Here is a 27172-nt window from a genome sequence, read left to right on the forward strand (position 1 = left end):
CGTTAACCAGCAACGACCCACGAAAACTGCGTCTTTTTCGAAGATTGTCTTTGCCGTTGGCTGTCGCTAGTTAACGATACCGAAAAGCATCGATAGCAAGTTACAGAATCTCCGTACAGTACGGGAATTCGGTAACTTGCTGTCGAGGCTTTTTAGTAACGTTAACCAGCAACGATCCACGAAACTGCGTCTTTTTCGAAGCTCGTCTTTGTCATTGGCTGTCGCTAGTTAATTAATATTGAAAAGCGTCGATAGCAAGTCACAGAATCTCCGTACAGTACGGGAATTCTGTAACTTGCTGTCGAGGCTTTTCGGTAACGTTAACCAGCAACGACCCACGAAAAGCTGCGTCTTTTTCGAAGATCATCTTTGCCATTGGCTGTCGCTAGTTAACGATACCGAAAAGCACCGATAGCAAGTTACAGAATTCCCGTACCGGTCTTCTCTCTCAACGCTCAAGTTTCGCTGCTTAAAACTCCGGCGACGACGACGATCATCCGGCGCCTCCACGCAGAGAGGAGCAGCGTTCGAGCCGCGCCGGACCGAGGCCCGGCCGGCGGCGTTTCTCGACCGGCGAGGTCGCTGAACCATGCACTTGTCTGCAACTCGTTGCAGCGCGCAACGTATAGATCTGCCGTGTTGTGCATCGCGCCGCGCCGCGCCGCGCCGCACCGCCGGAGAGTGCACCAATTGCGAAACCGCGCGGCCGTCCGACCGCACGGTGAACCGTTAAGACTGAAAACGACCGACGTGGCCGGGCCCGGCCGCCGTGACGGTGACAGTCGCGACGGTTTAGCGCTGTCGGCTGAAAAAAAAAAGGAAGGAAGGAAGACCGTTGATCGTTCGACTCGCCGGAGAATCGAGATAAGACGTGCCCCTCGAGCGGCACCTTCGCTCTTCTTATCGGATATTGATCTCCTTTCTATTCTTCCTTGGGAGAGAACATTTCTTCGGATTATTAGTCGAGACGCTACGACTGATAAACGTAGGCGCTGCGCTTTTCGATCTCGTTAGATAGAAAAACACAACGGGGCGCTACGCTCATTAATTATGCGCAACATTGGAAATTGATAAGCGGTAAAAGCGACAGGTCGAGCCGCGCGCGCGCTCCGCAATTACGGGAAGAAAATGTCTTACGCCGGTTCGAGTTAACGGCGCGCGATTATCGCGATGGAAGCTTCTACGGTGAAACGCTCGGATTTTGGGAGACGCCAGGCTGCAGCGAGAGACCACCGCGCGGCTAGTGGTCCACGAGAGATGCAACCTCCCTCAGGCTCCGGTCATATCGATCGACGGAACACGTGTTCTCCCGGCCAGTGATTCTCAACGTTGCCTCGACTGCGCGTCGCCGCGCGAGGCCGGGGTCGCGCTTGACCCGCGGGGATCTCCCGCGGCTTTCTCGCCGAACAATCGTACCTCGCGTTAAATTGTTTCCGCGGGCGGGAGGGAAGGGCGCCGACATCTGGATGCCGAGATGTGCCGCCTCTCGACGCACGTAAGACCCGGGAAGTGTACGTGATATGGTATCGCGCTCGCCGAGAGCTCGCGGGTTCTCCTACGCAACCCGCGAAGCGCGCGCTCGCTCCGCGTGAGAACAAAATCAGGGGAAAGCCGGCCCGAGCGCGTGCGCGCGCGCGCACGCACGCACGCACGCGGCTCGGGATTCCAGAACTTTTCTGTTTTCTCGGCCAACTTCTGCGCCTTCCGCGAAACCGCTCACCGTCGCTCGGCGCGACGTCGCTGCGCGATTTTGCACGCGAATCGCGTTACTTTCACGCTAAATTCCGCCGAGCGGACCCCGCCGGCCCCGCGAGGCTACGCAGCGCGGCTCCACGCTCGTTGAATGCGCGAGAGCCGCGAGAATTGCGGGTGCGCATTCGTTGCTCCAGGGCCGAGGGAAGACGTGTCGCCGATTAATTGGAGCAACAGCGGCCGCGTATACGGCCGCTTATTTCCGCGTATTTTTAGAAATCGATCGCCCATGCAAAGCGTGCATTAGAGCATTACAGTTCCTCTACGGCGTTTGTTGTACGGGGAACGGGGGGGGGGGGGCGTCAGACCGACGCGCCGACGGCCTCGTTCACGGATTTTTATTGTTTACTGTCGTTTGCAGAAAGCGAGCAGGGTTCCTGGGAAAGCGGACTGTCGTACGAATGCCGGTCACTTCTTTTCAAGGCTCTGCATAACTTGATTGAACGGTGTTTGCTATCCCGTGACTTCGTCCGCTTAGGAAAGTGGTTTGTGCAGCCTTACAATGGCTACGAGAAACACCGTTGTAGCAGGTAAAACGCCCGTTTAACAGTAACACGCTCGTTGCGTTCCGCATCTCGCAAAATACTCCCGAGAGTAATGACACTCGTCATTTTGCATCGACGACGCATCAAGGGGGCAGATCCATGGGGGGGGGGGGGGGTGGAGCGTGCACTCTCCTCCCGAGAGTAATAAATGTATCGTTACGTAAAATGGACTTCAAGACAAAAGACAAAAATTAGTAGTGAGCTATTGGAAATAAAATGTGGAGGAAAGTCCCCTATTATGAGATAGGCTCCTAACATGAGATAACGGGGTTTTTTTCCTAAATTAATTTAGGTACCATCGATTGGTTTCATCGTTAATTTATTGCCCTTGGAGTGAAATCTGTTTGGTGGAAAATTGATTGTCGGATCGTGTAATCGTTGCGAATGAAGACTTGTGATTGAACTTTGTTGTTGCAAGACCTGCTATCTCATAATAGAGGACTTTCCTCTGCGTGTGAATGCGTTAATAATCTTTTTACCGCCCAAGATTTTGCGAGTTCACTTACGCGCGTGCCGAATCTCGTGAATTTAAGAAATAAATTTCTAGCTTTACGCCTACCCCGAGAAAGTGTTCAGGATCCGCCCTTGCGATGCATACCTTTCTGGTAAAAACACTCGGTGTCTTTATCGCAGAGAATTGGGCACATTCAAGACGTACAATAGCGTGTGCGGGATGTGCATATCGTATCTAAGTGCTTTATTATTAAATGAAAGGAATGAACTCGTGGCTGCGTCCGATAATTTTGATATTTGTAAATGTGAGGGATTAAACGTGACGCACAGACACGTGAATGGGACGCGTACGTCTCGAGTGTGGCCAATTTAACGCGATAAGGAGTGCAACGCGCTCGAGTGTACAAAGTGCACGGTGTAAAGTACTTTCGCGGTCCAAAATACAATGCAGATTTGATAGGATAAGTCTTTGAGATGCTTTAATTATATTTGCAGCAGCCACTTGTCGTTCTCGTTTGCGTTCTTCGTTCACGGAGAAAGTACTGTGTGCGCAAGTGTGGACGTCAGGCAGCATCCTGCGGTGCGACATCTCACAAAGACGTGTCTACAACGTATCCAGACCTCCCAATCTGGCGTTAAAGGTATTGCTCGTTACACGGAGATAAAGACAGCCAACGGCCGGCGCGACGAAGACTCGATCGTTATCAATGTTAATGCATCTCTCATCTTGCTCCGCAGTGATCCTAGCTCCTTATGGACTAGCGGGCACGTTAACGGGTCAGGTGAGCCGTATGGACAGTCAACTTCTCGAAGAGTGGAAACACTTCTATCCAATCAGTACCGGCAGTAACTCGGAGACCGGGCTTCCGCCCCTCGTGGAGGTCCTCGTCGGTGGCGTGCGCATGCGTTATCCCTCTTGTTATGTCTTGGTTACGGATATGGATGATACGCCACCCGAAACTCCCCTCTCGCCGCCAAGCAGCCCCGTCACTTGCGAGCGACCGCTCTTGACGCAACAGGAACTGAGCGCAGCTACCGAGTTGCCGGAACGCGTGTGGGCAGAATGTACTTTGAGTTCACCGGTGTCCGCTTCCAAGACAGAATCTTCCACGGAACCTGGAACCTGGACGTTCGTGGAACCGACGCAAAAGTCTTCCTGTACCTGTTCATGTTCGAAGTAAGAATAGCGGGAGTTTCACGCCTCTTTTTATTCCGACCTTAGTGCATTGTGCAGAACACTGTCTTTAGATTCCTGTTCTCTAGATTTCGATTATATATATAAAAAAATTAACTGTTTACTATGTTAATTTTAATAAGTTTATTAAATTGTTTTAATTGATGCGGTTTCGATAGCGGACCAAAGTCAATTTTACCATCTTTTTCGTAATGTATTCAACGTAACAGTAAACACTTAATTTTTGCTATATACTGCGACAGTTGAATAATGTTAGTAATATTTGCCATCATATTGGTTTCTGTTTGCATGTAATAGCACAGAATATAGAATCGTAGAATATCCAAATTATTATAGATAAGTAGTGTGTGATGGCTGTTGTGTAATGTGTGCATGGAAATTTAATCTTTGAACAGATGGCTCAAATGCAAGTATTCTTAATGGCCAGCTTGTTAATGCATTTACTATTAGAAAGTTACATTTAAAGCCAATTAAATTTTTTACTTATGATTTTAGATCGAAAACGCAGACATTTTATTGACTATTTTATCATCATTGTAACAAGATTAAAGACCAATACTATTGTGCGTTGCATTTGAGCTTCTATAAAAAAAAACATATTGTTTAGGACCGAGTATTAATGAGATATGAATCCAACCAAAAGTTAAAGAGACCTGAAGTATTGTGTTTAAATGAGAAAATTGGCTGTAATTTCTACAGTCGTATGTATACATGAATTTTCTTACATATATAAATCAATGGAGACTAGCTTAAAATGACATACCGTTGATATAATCTTGGCTAATTCTTCTTTGACATTTAAATTTGCGATTGCCTAACTTTCATGTTTGAAAAATAATGTGGCTGTCGAGATATTTGTGCAAACGTTATTTCTTGTACTCATCAATTTTCGAAAAAATGAAACTTAAAATGACCACGGAGCGTCACTTTTTATATCAATAATTTAAGTACAACGGGACACTCAAAACTTGGTTAAGAAGTGATATTGATAAAATAATAAGATTATTATATGAAATTTAAACAATTTACAATCATTGTTAATTCACAAGCAAAACATTTTGTGTACATTTGCACCACATTCGTAAAATACATGATTAAACGCTCATTATGCGAATAGTGCAATATGACAAACACTGTGTCATTGTATCGTCACAAATATGTCATGCTTTTAAACTAGTCTTTATATGCAATTTCACAAGGTTGATGTATGAGTTGTTGCTTCAGGATTCTATAAGGTAAAATGATAGAGGAGATACGTTTGCAAGAAAACGAGATGTTAAATGCATCGGTTGCAGGTATACGACCCCCGGGGGTTGGAAGAGCCTGGCCTCCTCCCAGGTTCAGAGGGAGAGGGTAGATAAAGGTGGACGGAGGGTCGTACCGTTTCACCGACGGTCTACCACTCAGTGGGACGCTTGTCCCTCTGTCCCTGCTAATGCCCCCAGGTGGGTAATTTCTAGGCCCCCGGATATGAAGGGAGAAAGAGATCATTTTCATCATTTCTCTTAATCAATCACTGCAATAACGCCAGTTTTACGTATGATCGTTAACGATCCTCCATAACTTCACATGCAGATTCATCGCTTTCGGCAGCTCCATCATGTAATATATTCAAATAACTCGATGCACAATATATAACGTATTAATCAAGTTTCATTTTAACTGTACAGTGGTGCGAGGCATGTGTCTTCTTAAACGCGAGCGAGTCGCGCGTGGAGAGAAACGAACGGCAGACTAATAATTTTTTTTGTACATTTGAATCGTGTAAAACTGCAAATATATTTCGCAGAGTATTTAGAGTTTTCCAGTGGGTAAATGGGACCTCCTAATGTCAATGTTACATGAATCCTACGGTATAAAGTTGCCAAATTTTTTACATGCACTAATACAACGTAGTAAGTACAGATGTATACTTGTTAGTGTCAACGAGTAACTCTATAACAAATTTATACCAGCGGTATATTTCTTCAACGAATTACCTCAACGTTACTTGTAAAAAAGCAAAAGCAAGGGATAGAGAACTCGGTTAATAAACTTTTACACATAATTTAACGACTTTAAAGAATTATCATAAGCATGATTCTCGGTAGCAGATGGGATCTGAGCTTTACACACGATTGGTAGTGCACTCCAGCATATATTTTCCTCTCGGTTGAATTAATTACTTTGCTTGTAATACACATAGAAAATGGTATACGCTTTGCATGTGAATATTGTTCGATATTTCTAGCATTTATTTTGCCCCATAAGTTTTTTACGTCATCTATAACAGGCTTCTACTCATGTTCACGCACATTTTATATTTCGACAGGCGCGGGCATACGCTTATTTCTCGAGCAATTCATCGTCTCAGTAATACGCCGCACAAAGTTCTTTCTTCAATAACATTATTAATATGTTGAGAGAAATTAATGAACGTGTATCGCTGTTCTAATGTATAATGCTAAAATATTGTTAAATACATCGTCGAAGTGATTGCGAGGGAAAACTATAGTTTGTACAATAACATTTTAATAATCTATTTTTGAGAAATACTGTTTGTTTCGCCGTGATGTCATTTTGGACTTCCCTGTGTCAAAATGTACAGTTCAGTGCTTTCTCTCATTCTTTGATAATCGCTACGAGTACTAAGCTCATCGTTTCTTCCAACTCTAACGACAAATATTGTAGAACACGTCCGTAAGTAATCGATCTGTTTAAAAATTGAGTAGGTCGGTACTGAGTAGAACGGAAGCACCTAGTACGCCACCGGGTGGTCCACCTTCCTACTCGCGCGGACCACCAACGGGAGGAGATTGCTTACCGGTGCCGTCGGTCGGCTCGCCAGGCTCCCCGGCACCATCGCCCCTTCTGACTCCGCACTCCGAGCCGGCGTCGGTCCCGCCCGCGGAACCAACGATGCCGACTCTTAGCCCGCAGCCTCCACCAAGTCACACAAACACTGCCCCACCCCTGACCCCGTCGCAAGGGCCCAAGTCCATTTCTTCCGCGTGCAACAACCAGGTGCACAGCCCGTCGGTTCCCGGACCGATACTGAAACGACCAATCTTGGTGTCCCGAGAGTACGAAGGTGCTCTCTTGGACGACGAGCAACCGCTATCCTGGCTATACGATTATTCGCTCCAGGAGGCTTGGCTGAATCATCCTGTGAAGCGTTTCAAATCCATGAACAACAGCGGCCCTCCGATCAACCGAAGCAACGTGCTGTACCCACCGATGAACTCTCAAACGATCCAATCTCAAGCTCCTAAGCTGGAAATTAAACAAGAACCTGTCGCAGTTGTAAGTAATATCTACCATTAATAGAGAAACGAGCGAGATAAATCAGGTTATCTGAATATATTTCTAAATATATATCTGTTACCGAAAATGTTCATATTTTTATTAAATTGTAGAGAGTGTTATTTCGATCTTTCTCTTAAGCGCCTGCTGAATTTTTACTTGGTAAAATTTTATGAAATTTATAAAATTTACAAGTTAGAAACTTGCAATTGATATGCTTTACTTCCAAGGCGAAATAAAATATGATTAACATGGGCATAAAAAAAATGTGTTATTCGAGAACTTAAAAAGAAAACACTTTAGTATTTATATGAAAATGTAAGCGTGTATAATCACGCTAATCTGAACGTGTTTTAAGATAGTACTTGCAAAGAGTGTAAAAATATTTCAAGTCATCTTCAATTCCAGCGCGAGTGCCCAGTTGCCTCTTCGTTCGTAAGACGCATTATAAAATGCATTAACGATAAACTGTGTCTTGTGATATCAGGGCGAGTGTATCGGAAGAAGAACAGATCCATACGAGTTCGACGCGACAGGCGAGGAAAATGGCACGAATGTCGATGGTCTCAGGCGGCAAAGGGACGATCCAACTAAACCGGGATCCCTTTTCACCAGCGAGGGTCTCCAGCCATCCTACAAAGATCTAGATCAAATATTCGACAACTCCGATCCTGATACTTCCAGCGACGAAACGGTAAGTGCATACGTTAGAAATAGCTGATACATACCTGTACGTCACACGGGTGCAAAGAAGAAGAAAGTAGGCGACACCGAAATTCCTGAAAATCGTAACGAATGTTGGACAAGGCTGTGCATTTATGTTCACAGAATCTTAATCAGCTACAGATACAAACGCCGCCAGGTTCGAATAAATCTGGTGGATTACACGAGGAAACTAGGGTGGATGGTACGAATAACAAGAATAATCGTGGTGTGACGGTTCTACGACCGGAAGAGCTGTCCAAGATGTTTCCGACTCCCCCCTCTCTGGAGCACAATCCTGTCGCCTCGCCTTGCCAGCTGAGTGACCCCCTCATGGACCAGACTGAGCTGATGATGCCTTCGCGACCGCTCAGACACCTGCCCGACATCTATCCCAATATGGGCTCTCCGCAAGAAGAGCCGATTGACGATTGGTCATACGTGTTCAAACCGGCGGCCATCAGCAAGATGGTCGGTTCTTCCAAATACGCACCCCTCACGAATCTGCCTAGCCAATCTCTGCCATCCATCACACTGCCATCGCACTGCGTGTACAGACCTTCCTGGCAGTGCAATCCTGCTTCCACCAATCAGGCGGACAAATCTCTTCCACCAACCAGGCCCGGATCAGTGCAACAGCAGCAGCAACAACAACAACAGCAGCAGCAACAGCAGCAACAACAGCAGCAGCAGCAGCAGCAACAACAACAACCTTGTCCACAAAGTCCGGCACCACCTTATCGTTCAAACACTTTGCCCGGTAGGCCGCCACCACCTCCGTACGATCAACCCAGCCCAGCTACATCTACCACTTCCTCATATCTCAATAAAAATCTCAACAGTATTGAGGCGGATACACCCGGGCCTGCGCGCGCACCCGAATCAAATTCCCTCGTAGTGAATATTCTTCTGGGCGATACCGCGCTCAACATCTTCCGCGATCACAACTTTGACAGTTGCAGTCTATGTGTGTGCAATGCTGGGCCCAAGGTCGTAGGCAATATCAAGGGCGCCGATGCGGGCGTTTACCTCAGCAACTCGTGGGTGGGCTCCGCACTCTTCCAGGACGACGATCAAATCAGATGCAGTTGTGGCTTCAGCGCCGTGGTGAATCGTCGGCTCGCGCACCGAGCTGGTCTGTTCTACGAGGACGAGATGGAGATCACGGGCGTCGCGGAGGACCCGACGGAGAAGAAGAAGGGTTCGCTTACCGCGGCCGCGTGTCCCGGAACAAAAGCGGCCCCGGAGGGCCTCGACACGATACCACCGAATGTTCTCGAGCTGCTCCGCGAGCAATGCCTGGTCGTCCAGAGCTCAGCCAGCAGTCTGTGCAGAGCTGCCAGGATATGCGCGACCGTGAAGAGCTATCCGACGTTGACGCCGACGGTGAACACCCTGGAGTTCAACGACGGCAACGAGGTGTGCGTAGCCGCGCTCGATCAAGGCAAGCTCGACGGTGCGCACGGTGAGAGAGCGACGCGCGTGAACGGCGTGCACCGGTGGGTATTCCTCAGGGCGCGGGGTCCTCAGTGCAGCGGCGACATCGTGCGAATGATGAGGTCGCTGCAGCCACTGCTCCAAGACGCGGTACAGAAGAAGTGTACAACGCGCATGTGGGAGGCACCGTACACCGTCACCGGCCCGCTCACGTGGAGGCAGTTTCATCGTCTGGCCGGCCGCGGCACCGACGATCGTTGCGAGCCACAACCGATACCCGCTTTGGTCGTAGGATACGATCGCGATTGGCTATCATTGTCGCCGTATGCGGTCTGCTTCTGGGAGAAACTGTCATTAGAGCCTTTCGCCGGGCCCAGGGATGTCGCCTACGTGGTTGTCGCGCCCGACAGCGATTGCATTGTCAGTAGAGTCAAATCGTTCTTCCGGGAACTTTCCTGCACATACGAGGTAAGCACGCGAGTATTGTTTATATATATATATTTTATACAAATAATTTTACTTTAACACTGAAACGCTCGGGAGAGCTTCAGTGGTGCTAAAATTTGTCTGTTTTACTAAAATTTATTCACCAAACTACATTTTAGAATTGTTTTTATTTCTGTATTGACGTGTCTAATTTTTAATTCTCGCGCGGTTCGCTCCATTGATTTTGTCCCCGATTTAAGGGAATGTCATAGTTTAAGATGTCGATTTTTAATTCGTCGCAGATTTGCCGACTGGGAAGACACACGCCAATCTCGAAGCAACTGCGCGATGGAATTCTGCGCGTCGGGAAGTCGACCGTGCAGAAACTGGCGAAGCAACCAGTGGACGATTGGTTCAAGTTTTTGGGGGAGAATTATATAGGTGAACTGTTGAGATTATATGCCCAAGTGTGTAATCATCGATTGGCCCCGTATCTGACGCAAGTCATACAAGACCGCAGTTTGTTGGATCCCGGTGAGTCTCAATCGGCCAACAAACAGCAGCAACAGCAATCCACAACGATTCCCGTTCCCGATACGATGCCGGCTACACCCGATGTATTGACGACCAAACCCGAGTCTGTCGGTATGTCTCATCGATCGCACTTCGACGATACAGTTTTAGCAATACGTGGCCTCGGATATGGATCTAACGATATTCGTTGCCTTTTGCAGAAGGGGAGAATCCGAGGAGCGAGACTCCCTCTTCGAGCACAGCGACGAATCAGACCACCACTAATACAACCGGAAATACGACACCGACCTCGCAAACTACAAGCAACACGACACCGATTACTACGACCACAGGCCCGGACGAGGAGGAGATCGAACCTCCGGCCATTGTTGTCTACTTTGTCGAACCTTTCTCGTTAGGCGGCACCGAGGATCCCGATCGACGGCGGCTCGCCATTCTGGCTCTACTCAGAGCTTACTCTTCCGCAATCAATAGCATGCCCGAGAATATGAGGTCAAATATTCACGTTCAGGTAATAACCGAAGTTCTGGTACAGGATTTTGACGATGAAGTACAGTTTTAAAAACTCATCTGGTCGTAGTGTTCTACATTGTGCAACGTTTTGACAACTGCGATTAACACGCTTTTAGGTAATATCCTTGGAAAGCATAATGGAGCTGGGTCGAGCTCGAGAAAGGCGAAAGATTCAAGACGAGATGAGAGCCTTGGCGTTAAACGTCTTCTTGCAAGGGCGTCGACTATTGAATCACAATTCTACAGTGAAAAGTCTCACCGGTTTCGGTACCGCCGCTGCTGCGGATATCTTCCTCAAAAGTAAAGATGTAAGATTCCATTGTTAGGTCAATTGCTTGAACGTGGTTGTGATTAGAGTTCCGTTTGCGCGCTGCGATATATAAATTGTTTTCATTTCTTTAGTAATGTTCTTATAATTATGTACCAGGAACGGAATAGAGCGCCTTATCGGCTCTATGCACCAGCATTTGTGCTAGCACCGCTGCGTGCAAAGAGCGAAGCACCCGAATCATTCGGTTTGCCCAGACCCGAGGAATGCGCGGTTTTGTATCTGAGTTACTGTTTGAGCGAGGACCAATCCTGGCTATTGGCGGCTGCGACCGATGACAGAGGCGAAATTTTCGAGACCGCTACTATTAACATCGACATACCCAACAGGAAAAGAAGAAAGCGTGCCTCGGCTAGGCGCATTGGCCTTCAAAAGCTCATGGACTTCATATTGGGCGTAATGTCCCAGGGTGTAAGTAAAAGATTTACAGTAAAGTTACAATAAATTAAAGTCAACGATGCCTGAAATACTTGTTACTACAAATACATACGAAAACTCGCGATTCGTAATTTTTACTCGCATTAAAAACACTTTCTCATTCAAAATTATTTCTACTGCAGGTGCAGCCATGGAGATTGGTCGTGGGTCGAGTAGGACGCATTGGACATGGCGAATTGAAAGGATGGAGTTGGTTACTTTCTAGAAAAGCACTTCTGAAAGCTTCGAAGCATCTGAAAGAGATATGCGGACAGTGTAGTCTCTTGTATCCATCGGCGGCACCTTGCGTACTCAGCGCGTGTTTAGTTTCACTCGAGCCAGACTCCACCCTGAGATTAATGGCCGACCAGTTCACTCCCGACGAAAGATTCAGCCAGGCGTCTGTAAACTGCCAGTTATCCACACCTCAAGATGTCACATGTACTCATATACTTGTTTTCCCCACATCCGCTACCACTCAGGTAAGGAAATTTAATTGTGTATACATAAACCCCATTATATTATTTCACGGATACAATCAAACTAAATACTGCTGTTTTGACACTTTAGTCGTCGCAGACCGCGTTTCAAGAGCAGCACAACGTACCCGAGTTAGGAGACGACGAATTGTTTTCCGCTCTAAACGACGACATGCCGGAAGGCATGGAGGGAATGGGTGACTTTAATGATATTTTCAACGTTTGGCCTGAGCCGGGCGCAGGTGGTGGGCAGAGTCCAAGTGGAAGCCCGCATCGTCCGGAAGGTTCGCCGCATGGAGGAGACGGCGGTGGATCAGGCATGGGCAATCATGATGGGCCCGGTAGTCCATTTCCGTGCAGCAATACGCCAAGAGTAAGTTTTTTTCCCCCCCAATGAAATTTACGGCTGTACTAGAGCCATGTAAATTTACATGCAAATTTATGTTATTTACAGATAGCGACGACTGAGCAAGCGGAAGAGGTTGGCACGCTTCTACAACAACCGCTCGCTCTCGGTTACCTAGTATCGACTGCGCCAACGGGACGAATGCCACCATGGTTTTGGGCGGCTTGTCCGCATCTCGAGAACGTTTGCCCGGTATTCCTGAAGAACGCGTTACACCTGCACAGTCCCGCGATACAACAGAACAGCGACGATTTACTTCAGCAACAAAACGCACCCACTGCTCATCCATTGGACTCGCAGTACACCACCGACGTACTCAGGTTCGTATTCGCGACGATACTCGTGATTTTTCCTCCTCCCTCCTCCCCCGATGTTTATCGCATCGCAGATTTGTTATCGATTTGCAATATCCGTGATTGACAGGTACGTGTTGGAAGGGTACAACGCACTGTCGTGGCTTGCGCTGGATGCAAATACCAAGGACCGACTATCCTGCTTACCAGTGCACGTACAGGCGCTCATGCATCTCTACCATGCGACGGCAGCTCTCGTCTGACCCACACCCTCTCCCGTTGTAGTGCAGTATATGCACCTCTCTCACGCACTCCTTATTATATCGTCACTCGGGGCTTTACGAGAGCAACTGATTTCCTATGCCCTTTACCTATACTACATTAGTTAGGTACTTAGAGAGAAAGAGATTGTCTAGGTACAGAGTACGATCCTTCTCGACCATATGTAAAGAGAACCGAGCCTTTTTTACTCGGACTCTAATTAATACACAAGTTAGCGCGATGAAAATGCAACGGCTGAAAAAAAAATGCAGAATCCGATGAGAACGAACAGCGACTCTCTTTACCATTTTTCTATTATAACAGGCGAAATAGATTGTACTTTGTGTTTATGATCGTATCTCGTATTTCGTAAGGAAAAATGAACTGTGCATCCAATACGACCATTGCCAGCGAAAGCAAATGTGAGACTTTGCGAATGGTAGAAGCGAAGATGCGAACGATGAGAGACACTGTGAGAAAGGAAGAAAAATAAGGCAGGAAAGAATGAGGATGAAAGGATAACGAGAGGGAAGTACGAAAGGGATAGAGAGCACGCGCGAACGAACGACGAACGAACGAGAACGAGAGAGCGAGCGAGTGAAAGAGAGAGAGAAAGAGGTGAAAAAGAGAGTGCATAATAAGAAAATGATTTTCGATTGCCTCTCTATCGATAGATAGTTGAATTACAAATCAGAATCTCTAGAAAAATTACGTAACCAAAACTTTTTAATTGTAAATTGAATTTTGTACAAAGCTTTTATTATTAATGACGACGAAGTAATATAAATGATATTACGTTGTTTTTTAATTTTATATAGATGATATAAAAAAAAGAGAGGTGGACTTCTTTTTTATAAGCGATGCCTCGTACAAGCCCCTGGTGTGAGATAAGTATGACGATTATAATATATTATGCTCGCGCGGCACTGGGTCGCTGTTATCATGTTTCCTGGACCCGTTAGCGCAATTTTTCGATGCTGTTTGACAAATTTTATTCGGATTAGGTGACCTCTATATATTATACATACATTATAGTGTAAAATATTGTTTTTAAATAATTTATGAAGTGAGACATCGCCGAGATTAGATAATTGAGAATGAAAGAGGGAAATAACCGCAAGAGTGAAAGGGAGAGAGAGAAAGAGCGCAAGCGCGAGAGAGAGAGAGCGAGCGAGCGAGAGAATGTGGAGAGAACGCGAGCCAGTTATGCAAAGATTGTTTTCCTCCAATTTAACTTTGAATGCAAAAAAAGAAGAAAAGACACGAAGAGAGAAATGTGGGGCGCGTCTGAGTGGAGCCACGGTGGCCAATTGCGTCAGTCGCATAGTACAAATATGACTTGTACATAGAACCCCTAACTCCCTAATTAATTGGTTAATTTACTCACACCCACACTCACTCTGTATCTATAGTATTTATTACTGGGTAGTACGTCATTATTGGGATTATTATTATTATTAAAATTATTATTACCATTATTATATTAATATTACGAAATACAGTTTTATGTGTATATATATAATTACATATGTGATTTCTCTCTTTTATATATTTGCAGCGCCCAAGAAATTTTATTGCAAGCACAGTAGAAACACATAGAGAAAGATAGACCTCCTGTTCCTGTGGATACATCAGAAAAAAAACAAAGTACAAATAATTAGATTTGTTTCAGTCACCAAGCGATTGCTCCTACTATTAAACATGTCGAGCTTTGTGCACCGATATTCTGCTAGTCTACGTGCACGCTAACAATATGACTGGGAATATGAAAGGTATTTTCTTATTCAGTTGTTTTGCAGAGAAAGGAAAATAAATATCTTCGACGGCATCTACAACGTGGCAACAAAATATGAGACTTGTTCTGTCCATACATTTTATTTGGGAGTTTAAATGCTTAAGAAGTTATTATCACATCTCACCTTTTGCACATTTAATATGTAATTTAATGCTCTAAAAAAAACCGACGAAATTCAGAGTCTCCAGGACGCATATCTATTGTGCTTGCACTATATCTCCCTATCCTTTCTATTCTAAACTACAGCTATATCCATTATGGCCACAGTGTCCTGACTTTAACATAGATACGTATAAAGATTTTATCTATTTAAGAAGTACGATATATCACACTTTTTATCCGTTGAGAGTAATTACACTTGTATCGTTGGCTCGAATGGACTAGTATCATTGTATAAAACGAGAATGATAGAACCTTACGATCTATTTACGACAGTGTACGGACTAGTATTCGGTCAACGTCGACGGTCGGTCCGGAGAAGGTCTCTCCAGACTATGATTGATGCCGTACGGCCTCAAATGGTAAATTAGATACTCTAGAACGTACATCATGTTCGGTGACACGTAGTGGAATGAAACAGCACTATCCGAACAACAGTTCAAGCCATCCTTGGTATCGTAATAGATATACTTCCAATACCAGAAATTCTTGTCTACGTGATTTGGTATCAAATGGTGCTCCGGCACGAACGGAAAGAATCTACCGCGCCCGTGAGGATCCCTGGTATCCATCGCGCGTACGCCAACCTTCTCGAGACATTTCCCCATCTCCACGTCCTCCGCGCCGCCGTTATCCGGTCGGCACTTGGTCTTGTCGGGTAAGCCCTCTTCCACAAATTTGCGTAAGCCCTCCTTACTAAGTACATATCCCGCGCCACCGCTCATGTAACCTTGTTTCACGAAAGGTTTAAATCTGCATCCGAAGTATAATGACGAATTTGGATTGTACGATGACAGCATGTATCGTAGATTTTCCACCACCACGTATCTGGGGGCACGTAAATCCAAAAAATTATTCTTTCAGTCGTGTACACGTACGGTATGCACAGTAGAGCGACTCTTGATCTTGTCGGACAGCATTATTCATTTAAAGTAATCTCAAGCTTTTCTATCAGATATTTATATTTTGTTCCTTCCGCCTGTTGAATATATTATATTTTTTGGTGCGACACCAAATATTAAAAGATACAGTGATAACGAAAACCAGAGAAATCTGTGCCACTTACGTACTGCGATAGCGAAAGATAAAATTTATCATGAAATCATATCTATGCATATCATACTTGCGCTGTATGTAGATATCGCAAAAATGTACTTACGTATCGTCGTCAGCTTTCATGAACCAATCTGCTTTATCTTTGTACTTCTCGTAAGCGTACTTGAAAGCTTCTTTGGTTTTAGCCCACAGATTATCTCTACCCTCCTTCACTGGCAGCACTACAGTGGGTAAGCTGGTATCTAAAAATGAACGGCACGAGTACATCGTATCTATCTATCGGAATCTTTGTCTTTATGGCGTTCGAGGTACCTGCCGCAGAACTCATAAAAAGAAGTACGTTGCAACGTTTCCCCCATGTCGCTTTCACGTGTCGAGCCTTGCTCTGGTGGTTCTTCGGACCAGTCATCACCCAGCAAAGAACACGCACTTTTCTCGCCATATCCTGAGCTATTCTATCTTCCCCTTTGTGGAAGTCCTCGTCATCGCCATGAAATTTTACTTCCGTTTCGGGACCAATCTGTCAGAAAATTCAGCGATAAGATATAAAAGTTGTTTCAGAATCATCTAATAGTTGTAAGAAATTATGTATTTCTTGCATATACTTTAACCGAAAACAGATATTTTTCAAATTTCCTTACTGATCGGCTTAGCCGCAAGCAATCTCTGAAAAATATTGTAGTCTTGGATATAAAATATACCATTGCGTACCTCTGATTCCAGTTCCGAATAATGATGAGGATCTCTAGAGAAACTAGAACTACCTGGCACCCAACTGAATATGTGCGGTACGTCTCTCGAGGATGCGATGAGCAGACATGCCGATAAAAAGCCAAAAATCATTCCAGCAGCGAGTGTCAGTACAAATCGTCGCCCGCTTCGACCACCTGTGTAAAAAACTGATTACTGTATTTTCTAAGTGCTATAATTTCACATCTACAAATCGTGGACTCGCACAAGCCGGGTAGAACCGGGCAGAACCGGGCCGACAAAATTTATTTGTAGGAACTTAAATAGACACTTACTATCGAAACTGGGAAGTCGCTGCTGCACCATGATAAGTAATATAAATTGTGACTCAACTGAATAACGCTATAAATGCTTCAATATAAATTACAGTCTCCTTCGTATTCATTTTTTCTTGCGTAAATGCATGATATATCTTATTACTGCACTCTAAAATATTACATAAAACATCATCTGATTATAAATATAATCTAAAATGTTATATACAAACGTGTACTTATTTTGTAATCAGCAGGAAAGAAAGAGGGAGAAAAATGTTGGATACGTGAAATGGAATAGACGGCGAATGCTCGAGGTGCTACAATAGCTTACGGTATGTAAAAATGTATTTATTAAATTCTTATCTAACAGAAAAACTATTAACATCTTCTTATCGATATCGAATAGTTAGGTTTACAGTCACCAATCACAGAAATAACCAGATGAACAAAGTCTACTGCAATTTTTATGTTATCATTGCAACGTCAATTGTAGCATTAATTCTTCAAGCTCTCTTTCTCTTTCTGTAACAGCCGATTGCTTTACGACATGAAACTTAATGTTGTTATATCAACTAGCCGCTCCAATGTAAATGTAATTTACGTAAGTTTTGGATAGATGGATCGCACGCACGAAAGTTCACCCTGAATTCCTTTTCCGATGACCACCCGGTTTCTCACGCGGATAAGAGTCCAGCATCCGAACATAGCGCACCCAAAGTTCTCTCCCGGGAACCTCACAATCATGAACTGTGACAGGGTAACCAGCGGTCAGATTCGGACAAACCTTGGCACGCACTACGTTCAGGCGCTGAGCTCTCGCATCGTACGAGAAACCGGGCGATCATCTAAAGGGGAAAAAAAATTGTGATGAAATTTTGCGCAACTCGTCCATCATGAGATAAAGAAAACTCGTTATCATTCAATCACCTCACATACATACCTAGTCAACAGGATGTTTGGATAACACGATAAACTCTTCAAGGCCATTTCTAAGCTCGCGTAATAAACTTGTTATTTACAATAAGATGGACAATCTTCGCAGAGCGCATCTTTTCCCTCTCCGTCTCTAGTCAAGCGGACTTGGTGAAGACTGCCAGGTGAGTTACATATACGAGGGTGTCTTATGTAATGCGATCTTTCCGATTCAGAGGGTTGGATCTGAAATGTAAAAGCGAGCCTTAAGGACAATAGCTGGAAAAGATAAGGAAACGACGCCCGGCGACAACGCTATACCTCCGCAATACACGTTAGCTCTTTTGAATAATGAATGCACTCATTTCTCTGGACGTGTCTAGAAACAGCCGGTCGTAAACGTCCTCGCGATGTCAGGTGCGACCCGGGACTAGTCACTTTACTGATAGTGCCATCAGCGTACTGCTACGATACCGCGTTATCTCCAAGTAAGTGAGGCTGATTACGGATGCACCGCTTACGCCTCAAATGGCCAGGTGCGAATACAGAAAACAAACGCGCGGCCCACTATATTTATTATGCAATGCCGCAATTACACGAGCAGCGTCTGCCGCGTGCGATAAAGCGGGGGGAGGCGAGCGCGCGCGTCCGACACCGTGGAACGTGACGTCGGCGAGAAAAGGACGAGCTGTGCGAAGCTGACGCGGCAACGCGAGCGTCTTTCTTTGCGACGGTCATCAGTTTTCGTCTACTCGGCCCTCTCGTCGAGCAAGTTCCACCGAGACACTCGCTCGTGGCCCGCGTTCACCGATCCGCGGGCGCGACCGCGCGAGTGCTCGCGCGGCCGCGACGGACATTCGCGGGCCGACACCGCCGTCGCGCGAGCGACGCGGAGGGTCTTTTCATTCACAAACCGAGTGTATCGCCCAGCCGGCGACGGTGCGCCGGGGAATGCTCGTCGCGCCTGGCAGCAGCGTGAGTCGCGCGGCTCATCGGGGAAAACCTTGACGACGCGCCTCGAGCACCTGAGAATCCGGCAGGCGGATCCGGATCCGGATCCTCCTCCTCCTCCTCCTCCTCCTCCTCCACCACGTCCTCGTCCTCGTCGATCTTCCGAGAAGCGCGCGTTATCGCGATAACGTGTTTATCGCGTCGGGAGTTCCGGAACCGCGCGCCATCGGGTCCGCGATCAATCGCGAGATTATACGACGGGAGAGCCGACGTGTCCGCAGCTGCTGCGTCCCTCCTCGCCCCGGCGGCCCCGCGGCTCCCGCATGCAGATGCCCCCGAGCCACGGCGTCGTGCCCCGCGAACGTTATCGCGAGCGGCGCGCGAACGGGCACAAAGGAATCCGCGAGCATTCAGCGGGCGATAACAATCGGCGCGATGCGCGCGACCCCTCCTCGCTCTTCCCTCCCCCGCCCACGCCCCCCACCCCTTCGCGTTGAGCGCACGCGCGCGCTACGCGGTGCGTACGTACGTGCAGGTTGGAAAGGATCCGCGTGTGCGCGCCGAGTCGTCCTCATGTCTTCAATCTTTCAATCCGACTCGCGCGCTCGACGCGCGCCGCCCGATTCCGCCCCGTATCGCGAGGAAGGCGGCCACCATGGGCGCGATACGACGCCATCCGGCGCGCGCGCAATCGCTTAATTATCGCGCGGAGATTATTGCGCGCCGGTTATTCTGAAATTATACGCGTCGGCACGGTTTAATTTTTTTCCGCGCGCCCGCGCGCGCGTTTATCCTCGGCTTCTCCGCTCTGTTATTTCGCGGCAGCGGTCGGCAATCACTCGATGAATAAATGATTAGCGTTCGCGTGTATTACGTAGGCAGCGACGCGAGAACGCGATGCGCTGCCGCGCTTTGATAAAAACGGCTGATAATCTCGAAGTATGACGCTATCGGGTCTGATAAGAGAGAGATTTAATTACGACGCGGACAAATGGAAATAGCAATTTGCCGAATGAAGCGTCTAATATAGATAAACCTTATGTACTTATGTATTTTAAGATACGAAGTAAGAAAGTGATAGCGAAAATTATCACTCTTCAAGTCAAAAAGCTATGTTATCATTTGCGTGACGATAAAACAGTTCACTGTAATCAAAGACGGAATCGCGTATTTTATTTTGGAATTTAGGATGAAGTGTACTCGATATAATCGAATGTTATCTCGCAGAAAACTTATACGCGTAACGAATTATCGCGGAAAGCATCTAACAACAAGCTGCCGTTGCAAACGCTTCGAAGCGTTTTTCTTCTCTTTCTATCTTTTTTTTTCTTTACTTTCTATCTTTACTTTATTTCGCGAAACTCAAGACTTTGGATTAAAATTACTTCGCTGACGTATGGCCAAAGTTCTCCAAATTAATGCACGTGCTTCGAAACCGTTTGAAGCAATTCTTCTCAGATTTTTGTACGTGTTTCGAGACCGATTCAATTGCTAGAGCGAAATCCGTTGCAACCCACTCGTGAGTTTTTGTTCGCCGTCGCCATTACTGTAATGTTAAATGATACTAAAAATCGTAAAACTTAAACGGCAACATCTCAGAATCTGTACGGCGGATCGACTTGAGATTCAACACAGACATGCTACAATGTTTGAATTAATTATTTTTTTTTCAAATTTTTAAAGATTTTTGAGACTTTTAATTTAGGGTACAACCACCTTAAGAAAAAGAATTGCCCCCTTCGATTTATCTCTTCAACTGTTGTTTAATTTCGAATCCCGCGCTGTTTCGAAATCAATATGGCGGCGCCGCGACGGACAGCGACTTGACAGTGGCGAGGAAGTCGCGTGTCGCGGTGACGTCGCGACGTTCTTCGCCGTTTCGCGATGACCGCGAATTACTATTTCGCGATCGTCGGCCACGCCGACAATCCGCTGTTCGAGATAGAGTTCAACAATGCCGGCAAGGACACGAAGGTTCGCTCGTATTGGAGGTTAAGTCCCGCGACTCGGGAACGACTCGGGAACCGACCTCGTCGTCGATCTGCCCCTTGTTACTCTTCTTGTTACAGAAGGAGGACCACTCGCATCTGAATCAATTCATCGCCCACGCGGCGCTCGACCTCGTGGACGAGCACACGTGGAAAACGACGAACATGCATCTGAAAGTCGTGGACAAGTTCAACCAGTGGTTCGTCAGCGCGTTCGTTACCGCGACCCACATTCGATTCGTCATGGTGCACGACAGCAAGAACGAGGACGGGATCAAGAACTTCTTCAACGAGATGTACGAGACCTACATAAAGGTGATATACATTTTCTATGCCATTGCGGACTTGGGCCTGGCCGCGCCAACACCGCTCAACTTTTACCTTAGTCTAATTCACCCTTTGTTTCTTTCCGAGGGAAACGGAAAGAGGCAAAGAATAAATTGAGCTAAAGTTAAACTTGTGTGACGAACCAGGCCTTAGGTTTCACCAATGTCGCTTAACTTTAGGCTTGATTCGTTCTTTGTCTCTTTCCAACTGTTACTTCAGAAAAGGACAAACGTGAATTAAACTAAGATTAAAGTTTGGCGACATTTGGTGGAACCGGGCCTTAGGTCTCCCTTTGGTATTTAAAGAAATTAAAGAATAAGAGTTTTACGTAACAGAAAAACACGAGAGACTGACAAAGACAGTGAAACTGTCGCAACTCCAAGTAGAAAACTTTTAGTTCTACCTTTCATACAATCAATCTTGAGAAAATTGTACTGCGTCTTACGTAGGACAGACAAAAGGAAGATTGAATGTGTGTGTGTGTGTGTGTAAACGTAAAGTCCATGATGTGTTATATCTGCGCCCAAGCTAAGACGTCGTCGTTTACACTATTTACAAAATAGGTCTCTTATTCACTGTCTATTAATCTTGTACGTTGCGTTAATACCTTGATTAAAGAGTCGCTTACGATTGCTTCTCTGTTTCAGTATTCGATGAATCCATTTTACAAGCTCAACACTCCTATCAAGTCCCTGGGATTTGAGAAAAAGGCACAGTTATACGGCAGGAAATATTTATCTTCGTGAACGTAACGGTTGCTGTTGATAAAAATGAGTGTTTATTAACTTGCTTCTCCTTGCTTTATTCAGGATTTGTATATTACAAAGTGTGCCGTTAATAAGCGTTGGAAACAAATGTGATAAGTTTTTTTTCAGATGTTAATTTTATACAACGGTATGTACAAGATAATTGCACCGTGTGATCATTGAATTGTTTATATAAAAAATTTGTTTTGCTGAAAAAAGGAAAATAACTTGATTTATATGTATATTAAATTGTCTTTTTTATATATAACGTGTGAGACTCGCACTGCACTTTCTATTCCATTTCCAGATCTTGTATCTGAAATATAAAAGAATATATGTATTTGCAGGTCAAAACAATTGGCAAATGGAAATGAGACATATATGCGGATAATTTCTCATTATACCTCTTGCACTTTCTGCATTTCTTGCGTCAACAAATTATCCAAGATCTCCTGGAAGCGTTGCCTCAGTTTCACGTTTTCGATATTGGCTATTTCGATCTCCTGTTGCTGCCGTCTCTGCCGTAACTCCGCCAGTTCCGTGTGGAGTGTAGCGAGACGCGAATCTGGACAGTTTCAAGATGGACAAAGGTTACGGACTCGCGTCGACATCGCAGGTGGAAACAACGCTCGTTAAAAATTTACCTTTGGACGCGGATACCGATGTGGGTGCGATTATCGATTCCGTGTAATTATCTGGAATCATATATTCCGAGTGAAATTGTTCCAATTTCGGGACTTTTGGTGGAGTGGGCTCATCACCCTGCTGCTTCTCGGCCTCGGTATCGTCGTTGTTATCGTTTTGGAACATATCCTTGCTGAACTCGGTGACCAGCCCGCTGCTCGTCGTCGCGTTGTTACTCGACCTCGAGTACGCGGCCTGCATCGAATTGGAGTCCGAGACCCTACTGTCCGCCGAACGACTGTTCTCGTCCAGCTCCATCACGTTTATATTCGCCTCCTCGTCATCGTCCTCGCTGTCGCTCACGGGCTCGCCGAATATATCGTGTTCAGCTGAGACGCAAACCCACAGGGTAAGAAACACTTGTATCTCTCCGTTAAAACATTATCTAAATCAACGCTTACCGACGTCCAGACTTTGCGACGTGTTTCCATTCATGCTGTCCCGTTTCGTCTTGACTGTACCGGACGACGACACCTTGCTGGGCTTCGACGTATCCTCATCCTCGCATATCACTTCCCACTTGACGTTAACGGCGTCGTTGTCCACTCGCAACAGACGTTTGACCTCCTTCTCGATCTCAGGCGCCTCTACGTACTTCTTCTTCAAGGTTTTCCTAAATCTCCTGCGTCTCACGTTCTTAGTGGGCGGCGTTATGCCATGGGGCCAAAGGAACTTCTTGTCAACCTTGTTTGGATCCTTCTTCTTCTGCTTGACGGGAGACTCCTCGTCCGTTGCGGTGTGATCGTCCTCCTCTTTACATATCAGCATCTGAAGGAACGAGAAAGTGATATAACATAACTTTTCTATTTTTCTACAACATTGTCTATGATGCAGAGACACTTGCACAGAGAGTAAACTGCTGAGGGCATTGAGGTGTACAGATATGCAGCATTACTAGGCATTTTTAGGTATTATAAGAATAAAATAAGATAAAATAAAAGATACTAAGATAAAGTAATGCCCACTGGGCATTGGTAGGCATTGATGTACGTGATTTTGGTCAGCGGTCTACCCCTCGCTCTTGCATCTTTACCTGGCACATGTCGGCAGTTTTATAAAAACTCTTGTTATCAATGGTCTTTAAGGACTCCACTATCGTCGGCAGGTCAACAACCTAAACAAAGCAAACGAATTGGTGAGACGCCCACCTAGAATGTAGGGAGGGAGGTCCAGGTTCAAACCCTGGCTGAGGTAATACTTTTTGCAATCAATTTTCTGTGTTAAAGTAAGCACAACGCCAGTCATGGCCGATTAGAAGCTTGATCATTGTTAGTCATTTGCTGGCGTCAAATCGTTCTTGATGTTGAACAAAGTTCGTCGAATGTACAAGTTCGCGTCCTCGCGATCGACTTTTATCCAAGTAATTCAGATTGAATAATAAGACGGCGAAGTTTACCTTGGCATGGAGCAACCAGTGGTCAATCCTAACCTCACCGTAACGCAGATCGTTCTCCAGTTTTATAGTCAGCCTGTCTTTCAACGGCAGGCTGCTGCGTAAGGCTTCCCTCAGCACTTTGGCGGGTTCCTGAAAAAAAAAGGTCGATTCTACATCCTCGATTCTTAATTCATCCGTGATCTGAAAGGAGGTTAGGTTCGAATCGAACTACAAGATCGCGCAGTGCGAGAAACGTACCAGTGGCAACCGCATAATAAATTGACTCTCTAATTCGACCAGCGGTTCACTGCGACTCTTGTCGCTGCTCGGATGGCGATTCATCTCCCTCAGGTTTTTACGCGATAGAACAACTGAGATCGCGACGAGATCGCGACGAGAACGAGACGAGAAATCCGAGAGACGTTCGTTGCGTACAACAACACTAGCGCTAACTAGTTAAGGGGGCGCTCACTGCCTGGTGACTCACCGGCTGCTTTCGCGCGAGAAGATCAAAATGATCCAGGGCTGCTTTCGCGAGGAGATCAAAATGATCGAGATTGAAATGACCCTGTGCTATGATTGGTCAAATCTGAAATTTCATAGCATCACATTGAAATTTAATTCAATGAAATTCCAGATTTGACCAATCATAGCACTACGTCATTTTAATCCGAATCATTTTGATCTTCTCGCGAAAGCAGCCCTGTACGGGGGATTCTGTAACTTGCTATCGAGGTTTTTCGATAACGTTAACTAGAAACAACCAATGAAACTCTGCGTCTTTTTCGAAGATCGTCTTTGGCATTGGCTGTCGCAAGTTGACAATATACCGAAAAGCATCGATTGCAAGTTACAGAATTCCCGTACCGGTGTCACCTTCCTCCTAAAGCCCGTATCAGACTACGGATTGAGATTGAGATTGGATTGAAATTTGACCAACTGGAGTAAAAGTTAAGCCCGTATCAGACTACGGATTGGGATTGGGATTAGATTGAAATTTAACCAATCACAGTAAAGTTTACTAATCTCAAGTTCAGTAACTTTTACTCTGATTGGTCAAATTTCAATCTAATCCCAATCCCAATCCGTAGTCTGATACGGGCTTTACTGAACTTGAGATTAGTAAACTTTACTGTGATTGGTTAAATTTCAATCTAATCCCAATCCCAATCCGTAGTCTGATACGGGCTTAAGAACGCTTCTGTGGCGTCGACACCGCAGCCGTCGTTATTATTTTTACACTCAGTCCAAAAAAAAGCGGTACACCTAAAATTTGTCAAAAGATTACCAAATTTCGAGTGACGATAACTACGCGAGTAATAATGATAGAAAGGTTTCCCCCAAAAAAAAGAAATTGAAGCTTGAAATCTCTGCTTTAAGAATCGACACGTCAGAGTTTTGCGAGATAATTTTTTTTCAAAATGGCGGATGACAAAACGAGAGCACGCGAAATTGACAAATTTTCGTCCGAGTTCGCGACGATCCATGGCGAGAGGCAAGTGTCGCAACTTAATGGGATAAAAAGCATGCGATAGTACAGAGTCTCCCCTTCAAAATGCTTTTTTACTCGTTTCGATACGGTGACGTTTCGCTGAGATGTGCGCATTTAAAGTAAAAACCGGCCTTTTCACTCGAATGCACGTATCTCGGCGAAAAATCATCGCATCGAAACGAGTAAAAAAGCATTTTGAGGGGGAGACTCTGTACTATCGCATGCCTTTCATCCCATTAAGTTGCGACACATGCCTCTCGCCATGGATCGTCGTAAGTTCGAACCGATATTTTTCAATTTCGCATGTTTGAGCTTTATCATCCGCCATTTTGAAAAAAATTATCTCGCAAGTTTACGCCTCGGCCGCGCGTGGCCGCGCGCTCCTTCTGCTGCGCGCGCGCTGTGCGCATGCCCGGGCTCCGTCCCACCAACCCGTATATCGCGCTGTATACTCCGCGCGGATGACGAGTGACAGCAGTGACAGGAGATCGGAGCCGCGAGCGTAACGCGGCCGTAACGACCTGTTACCGCGCGGACGCGCCCGGGGGGGAGCGGAACGAGAACGCCCGACTTCTTATGCCCGCGACGCGGCCAGTGAGTCATCGTGAAAGCGCGGGTTCGCTGCAGACTGCGGGACGACGGCCCGTGTGAACGGCGTCATGGAAGTCCTGGACCCGAGCGTCTCCCGGGACGATCAGCCGCTGTGCATCAACGATTCTCTGGAGCGAGGTAATCCCCGCTGGCCCTGCCACGTCCCGACGACGTCGTCACGTCGTCATTCGGTCCCCCTCGTTCACGTAATTACGAGCGCGCTGCTCTCGCTCCGGCCAGGCGGCGTCGCATTGTTTGGAAACAAAGGGCCGATAATGACGCGACAAGGCGGCGCGGGCGGCACAGATGGTCGGCCCGTATCGTAGAAGCGGAAGCGATCTATTATCTGTCAGCAGTGTCGGCGCCGATCTCGCGATCGCCCCTCCCCCCCGCCCCCTTCCCTTCGCCTTTCACGTCCGCCCCGCGCGAGAAACGTCAACGCGAATCTGTCAGATTTATCTTACGTCAGCTGAGTCACGTCTGTACCTCTTCTTTTCGTCGCCCTGCCGCTTCGGACGAACGACGGAAACGTGAATAATTGATTGTTGTCCTGGAAATATCTTTTTTTTTTCTTTTTTAGGAACGATCACAGAGTTGCATCCCTGCTGCTGCCCAGTTAGCACACGTAGTTCCATGAATATTCTTCTGGAGTGCAAATATTCTTAATTTCGGAATATTCTATAAATATATATACAGATTATTAGAAATCGTATATTCGTAACAAAGAACCCAGACAACGCGTATGACAACTTAAAGACGTTCGATAGATTACACAGGCCTACAAGATTTTCCCCACCGAGATCTAAGGGTGGTTCTCTATGTAATTTTTTGCGCTGAATCCAAATCTGGCCGCAGAATTTGTCTAGCACGTCAGGATTTTGAGATATTCTAATTTAAAAGTGCAAAAAAGGCCATTTTTGACATTTTCAGATGGAAATAAGTTTGAAACGCGATGATACTCGTTAATTTAGTCAACAGATTCGGATTTCTCATGACAAAATCTACGGAAATGCATATACGCGGTTTTCGAAATGGTGTAATATAATTACAACTGTAGGACACTTAA

General features: G+C 46.0%; 5 protein-coding genes across 10 annotated transcripts in view; 3 read left to right on the forward strand and 2 right to left on the reverse strand.

Moving 5' to 3' along the window:
- LOC105564801 (mediator of RNA polymerase II transcription subunit 13-like) overlaps nt 1-14501 on the forward strand; it is a 39316-nt gene extending 24815 nt beyond the window's left edge. The window contains exons 3-17 of one of the 3 annotated variants that reach the window (XM_012017478.1): nt 2114-2282; nt 3246-3391; nt 3489-3927; nt 5241-5390; nt 6657-7227; nt 7715-7921; nt 8056-9834; nt 10095-10437; nt 10527-10837; nt 10956-11147; nt 11267-11578; nt 11728-12066; nt 12155-12436; nt 12518-12789; nt 12893-14501. In XM_012017478.1, the coding sequence (XP_011872868.1) occupies nt 2114-2282; nt 3246-3391; nt 3489-3927; nt 5241-5390; nt 6657-7227; nt 7715-7921; nt 8056-9834; nt 10095-10437; nt 10527-10837; nt 10956-11147; nt 11267-11578; nt 11728-12066; nt 12155-12436; nt 12518-12789; nt 12893-13025 (5645 nt within the window). In that variant the 3' untranslated portion in view covers nt 13026-14501. Of the gene's footprint in view, nt 1-2113; nt 2283-3245; nt 3392-3488; nt 3928-5240; nt 5391-6653; nt 7228-7714; nt 7922-8055; nt 9835-10094; nt 10438-10526; nt 10838-10955; nt 11148-11266; nt 11579-11727; nt 12067-12154; nt 12437-12517; nt 12790-12892 lie in introns of all 3 variants that reach the window. The other 2 variants (XM_012017479.1, XM_012017480.1) reach the window with 2 other exon arrangements.
- A 340-nt stretch (nt 14502-14841) lies between these two features.
- LOC105564803 (glycoprotein-N-acetylgalactosamine 3-beta-galactosyltransferase 1-like) lies at nt 14842-19543 on the reverse strand. 4 transcript variants are annotated; one of them, XM_012017483.1, is made up of 7 exons: nt 19433-19543; nt 17981-18198; nt 17059-17209; nt 16745-16932; nt 16346-16553; nt 16137-16275; nt 14842-15805 (listed from the first exon to the last, which is right to left on the reverse strand). In XM_012017483.1, the coding sequence occupies exons 3-7, from the start codon at nt 17087-17089 to the stop codon at nt 15262-15264; spliced, it is 1110 nt and encodes a 369-aa protein (XP_011872873.1). In that variant the 5' UTR covers nt 17090-17209; nt 17981-18198; nt 19433-19543; the 3' UTR covers nt 14842-15261. The 4 variants fall into 4 exon arrangements, with proteins under 4 accessions (XP_011872873.1, XP_011872874.1, XP_011872872.1 ...); XM_012017484.1 differs by lacking the exon at nt 19433-19543 and adding an exon at nt 18867-18958; XM_012017482.1 differs by lacking the exon at nt 19433-19543 and adding an exon at nt 18274-18552.
- A 1146-nt stretch (nt 19544-20689) lies between these two features.
- LOC105564805 (probable trafficking protein particle complex subunit 2) lies at nt 20690-22182 on the forward strand. Its single transcript, XM_012017487.1, has 3 exons — nt 20690-20877; nt 20973-21206; nt 21866-22182. The coding sequence occupies exons 1-3, from the start codon at nt 20788-20790 to the stop codon at nt 21962-21964; spliced, it is 423 nt and encodes a 140-aa protein (XP_011872877.1). The 5' UTR covers nt 20690-20787; the 3' UTR covers nt 21965-22182.
- On the reverse strand, nt 22000-24495 carry LOC105564804 (transcription initiation factor TFIID subunit 7). The gene is made up of 7 exons (XM_012017486.1): nt 24282-24495; nt 24045-24173; nt 23682-23762; nt 23050-23416; nt 22609-22977; nt 22369-22529; nt 22000-22280 (listed from the first exon to the last, which is right to left on the reverse strand). Exons 1-7 carry the CDS (start codon nt 24363-24365, stop codon nt 22257-22259), a joined length of 1215 nt encoding a protein of 404 aa, XP_011872876.1. The 5' UTR covers nt 24366-24495; the 3' UTR covers nt 22000-22256.
- A 1459-nt stretch (nt 24496-25954) lies between these two features.
- The window catches only part of LOC105564807 (sialin), a 7385-nt gene continuing 6167 nt past the window's right edge, over nt 25955-27172 (forward strand). The window contains exon 1 of the mRNA XM_012017488.1: nt 25955-26244. Within this exon, the coding sequence (XP_011872878.1) occupies nt 26175-26244 (70 nt within the window). The 5' untranslated portion in view covers nt 25955-26174. The remainder of the gene's footprint in view (nt 26245-27172) is intronic.

This window comes from Vollenhovia emeryi, unplaced genomic scaffold (assembly GCF_000949405.1).
Source record: "Vollenhovia emeryi isolate VEMERY1.0 unplaced genomic scaffold, V.emery_V1.0 DF939159.1, whole genome shotgun sequence".
Taxonomy (NCBI): domain Eukaryota; kingdom Metazoa; phylum Arthropoda; class Insecta; order Hymenoptera; family Formicidae; genus Vollenhovia; species Vollenhovia emeryi.

Coding starts and splice junctions, on each gene's coding strand:
- LOC105564803 (XM_012017483.1), bottom strand. CDS start 17,089: ATGGTGCAGCAGCGACTTCCCAGTTTCGATA. Junction 16,933..17,058: donor GCGACTTCCCAGTTTCGATA/GTAAGTGTCTAT, acceptor TACAGTAATCAG/TTTTTTACACAGGTGGTCGA. Junction 15,806..16,136: donor ATGAAAGCTGACGACGATAC/GTAAGTACATTT, acceptor ACGTGCCCCCAG/ATACGTGGTGGTGGAAAATC.
- LOC105564805 (XM_012017487.1), top strand. CDS start 20,788: ATGACCGCGAATTACTATTTCGCGATCGTCGGCCACGCCGACAATCCG. Junction 20,878..20,972: donor ATGCCGGCAAGGACACGAAG/GTTCGCTCGTAT, acceptor TTCTTGTTACAG/AAGGAGGACCACTCGCATCT. Junction 21,207..21,865: donor TGTACGAGACCTACATAAAG/GTGATATACATT, acceptor TCTCTGTTTCAG/TATTCGATGAATCCATTTTA.
- LOC105564804 (XM_012017486.1), bottom strand. CDS start 24,365: ATGAATCGCCATCCGAGCAGCGACAAGAGTCGCAGTGAACCGCTGGTC. Junction 22,978..23,049: donor GTCGCAAAGTCTGGACGTCG/GTAAGCGTTGAT, acceptor TTTGCGTCTCAG/CTGAACACGATATATTCGGC. Junction 22,530..22,608: donor ATCGGTATCCGCGTCCAAAG/GTAAATTTTTAA, acceptor GAAACTGTCCAG/ATTCGCGTCTCGCTACACTC.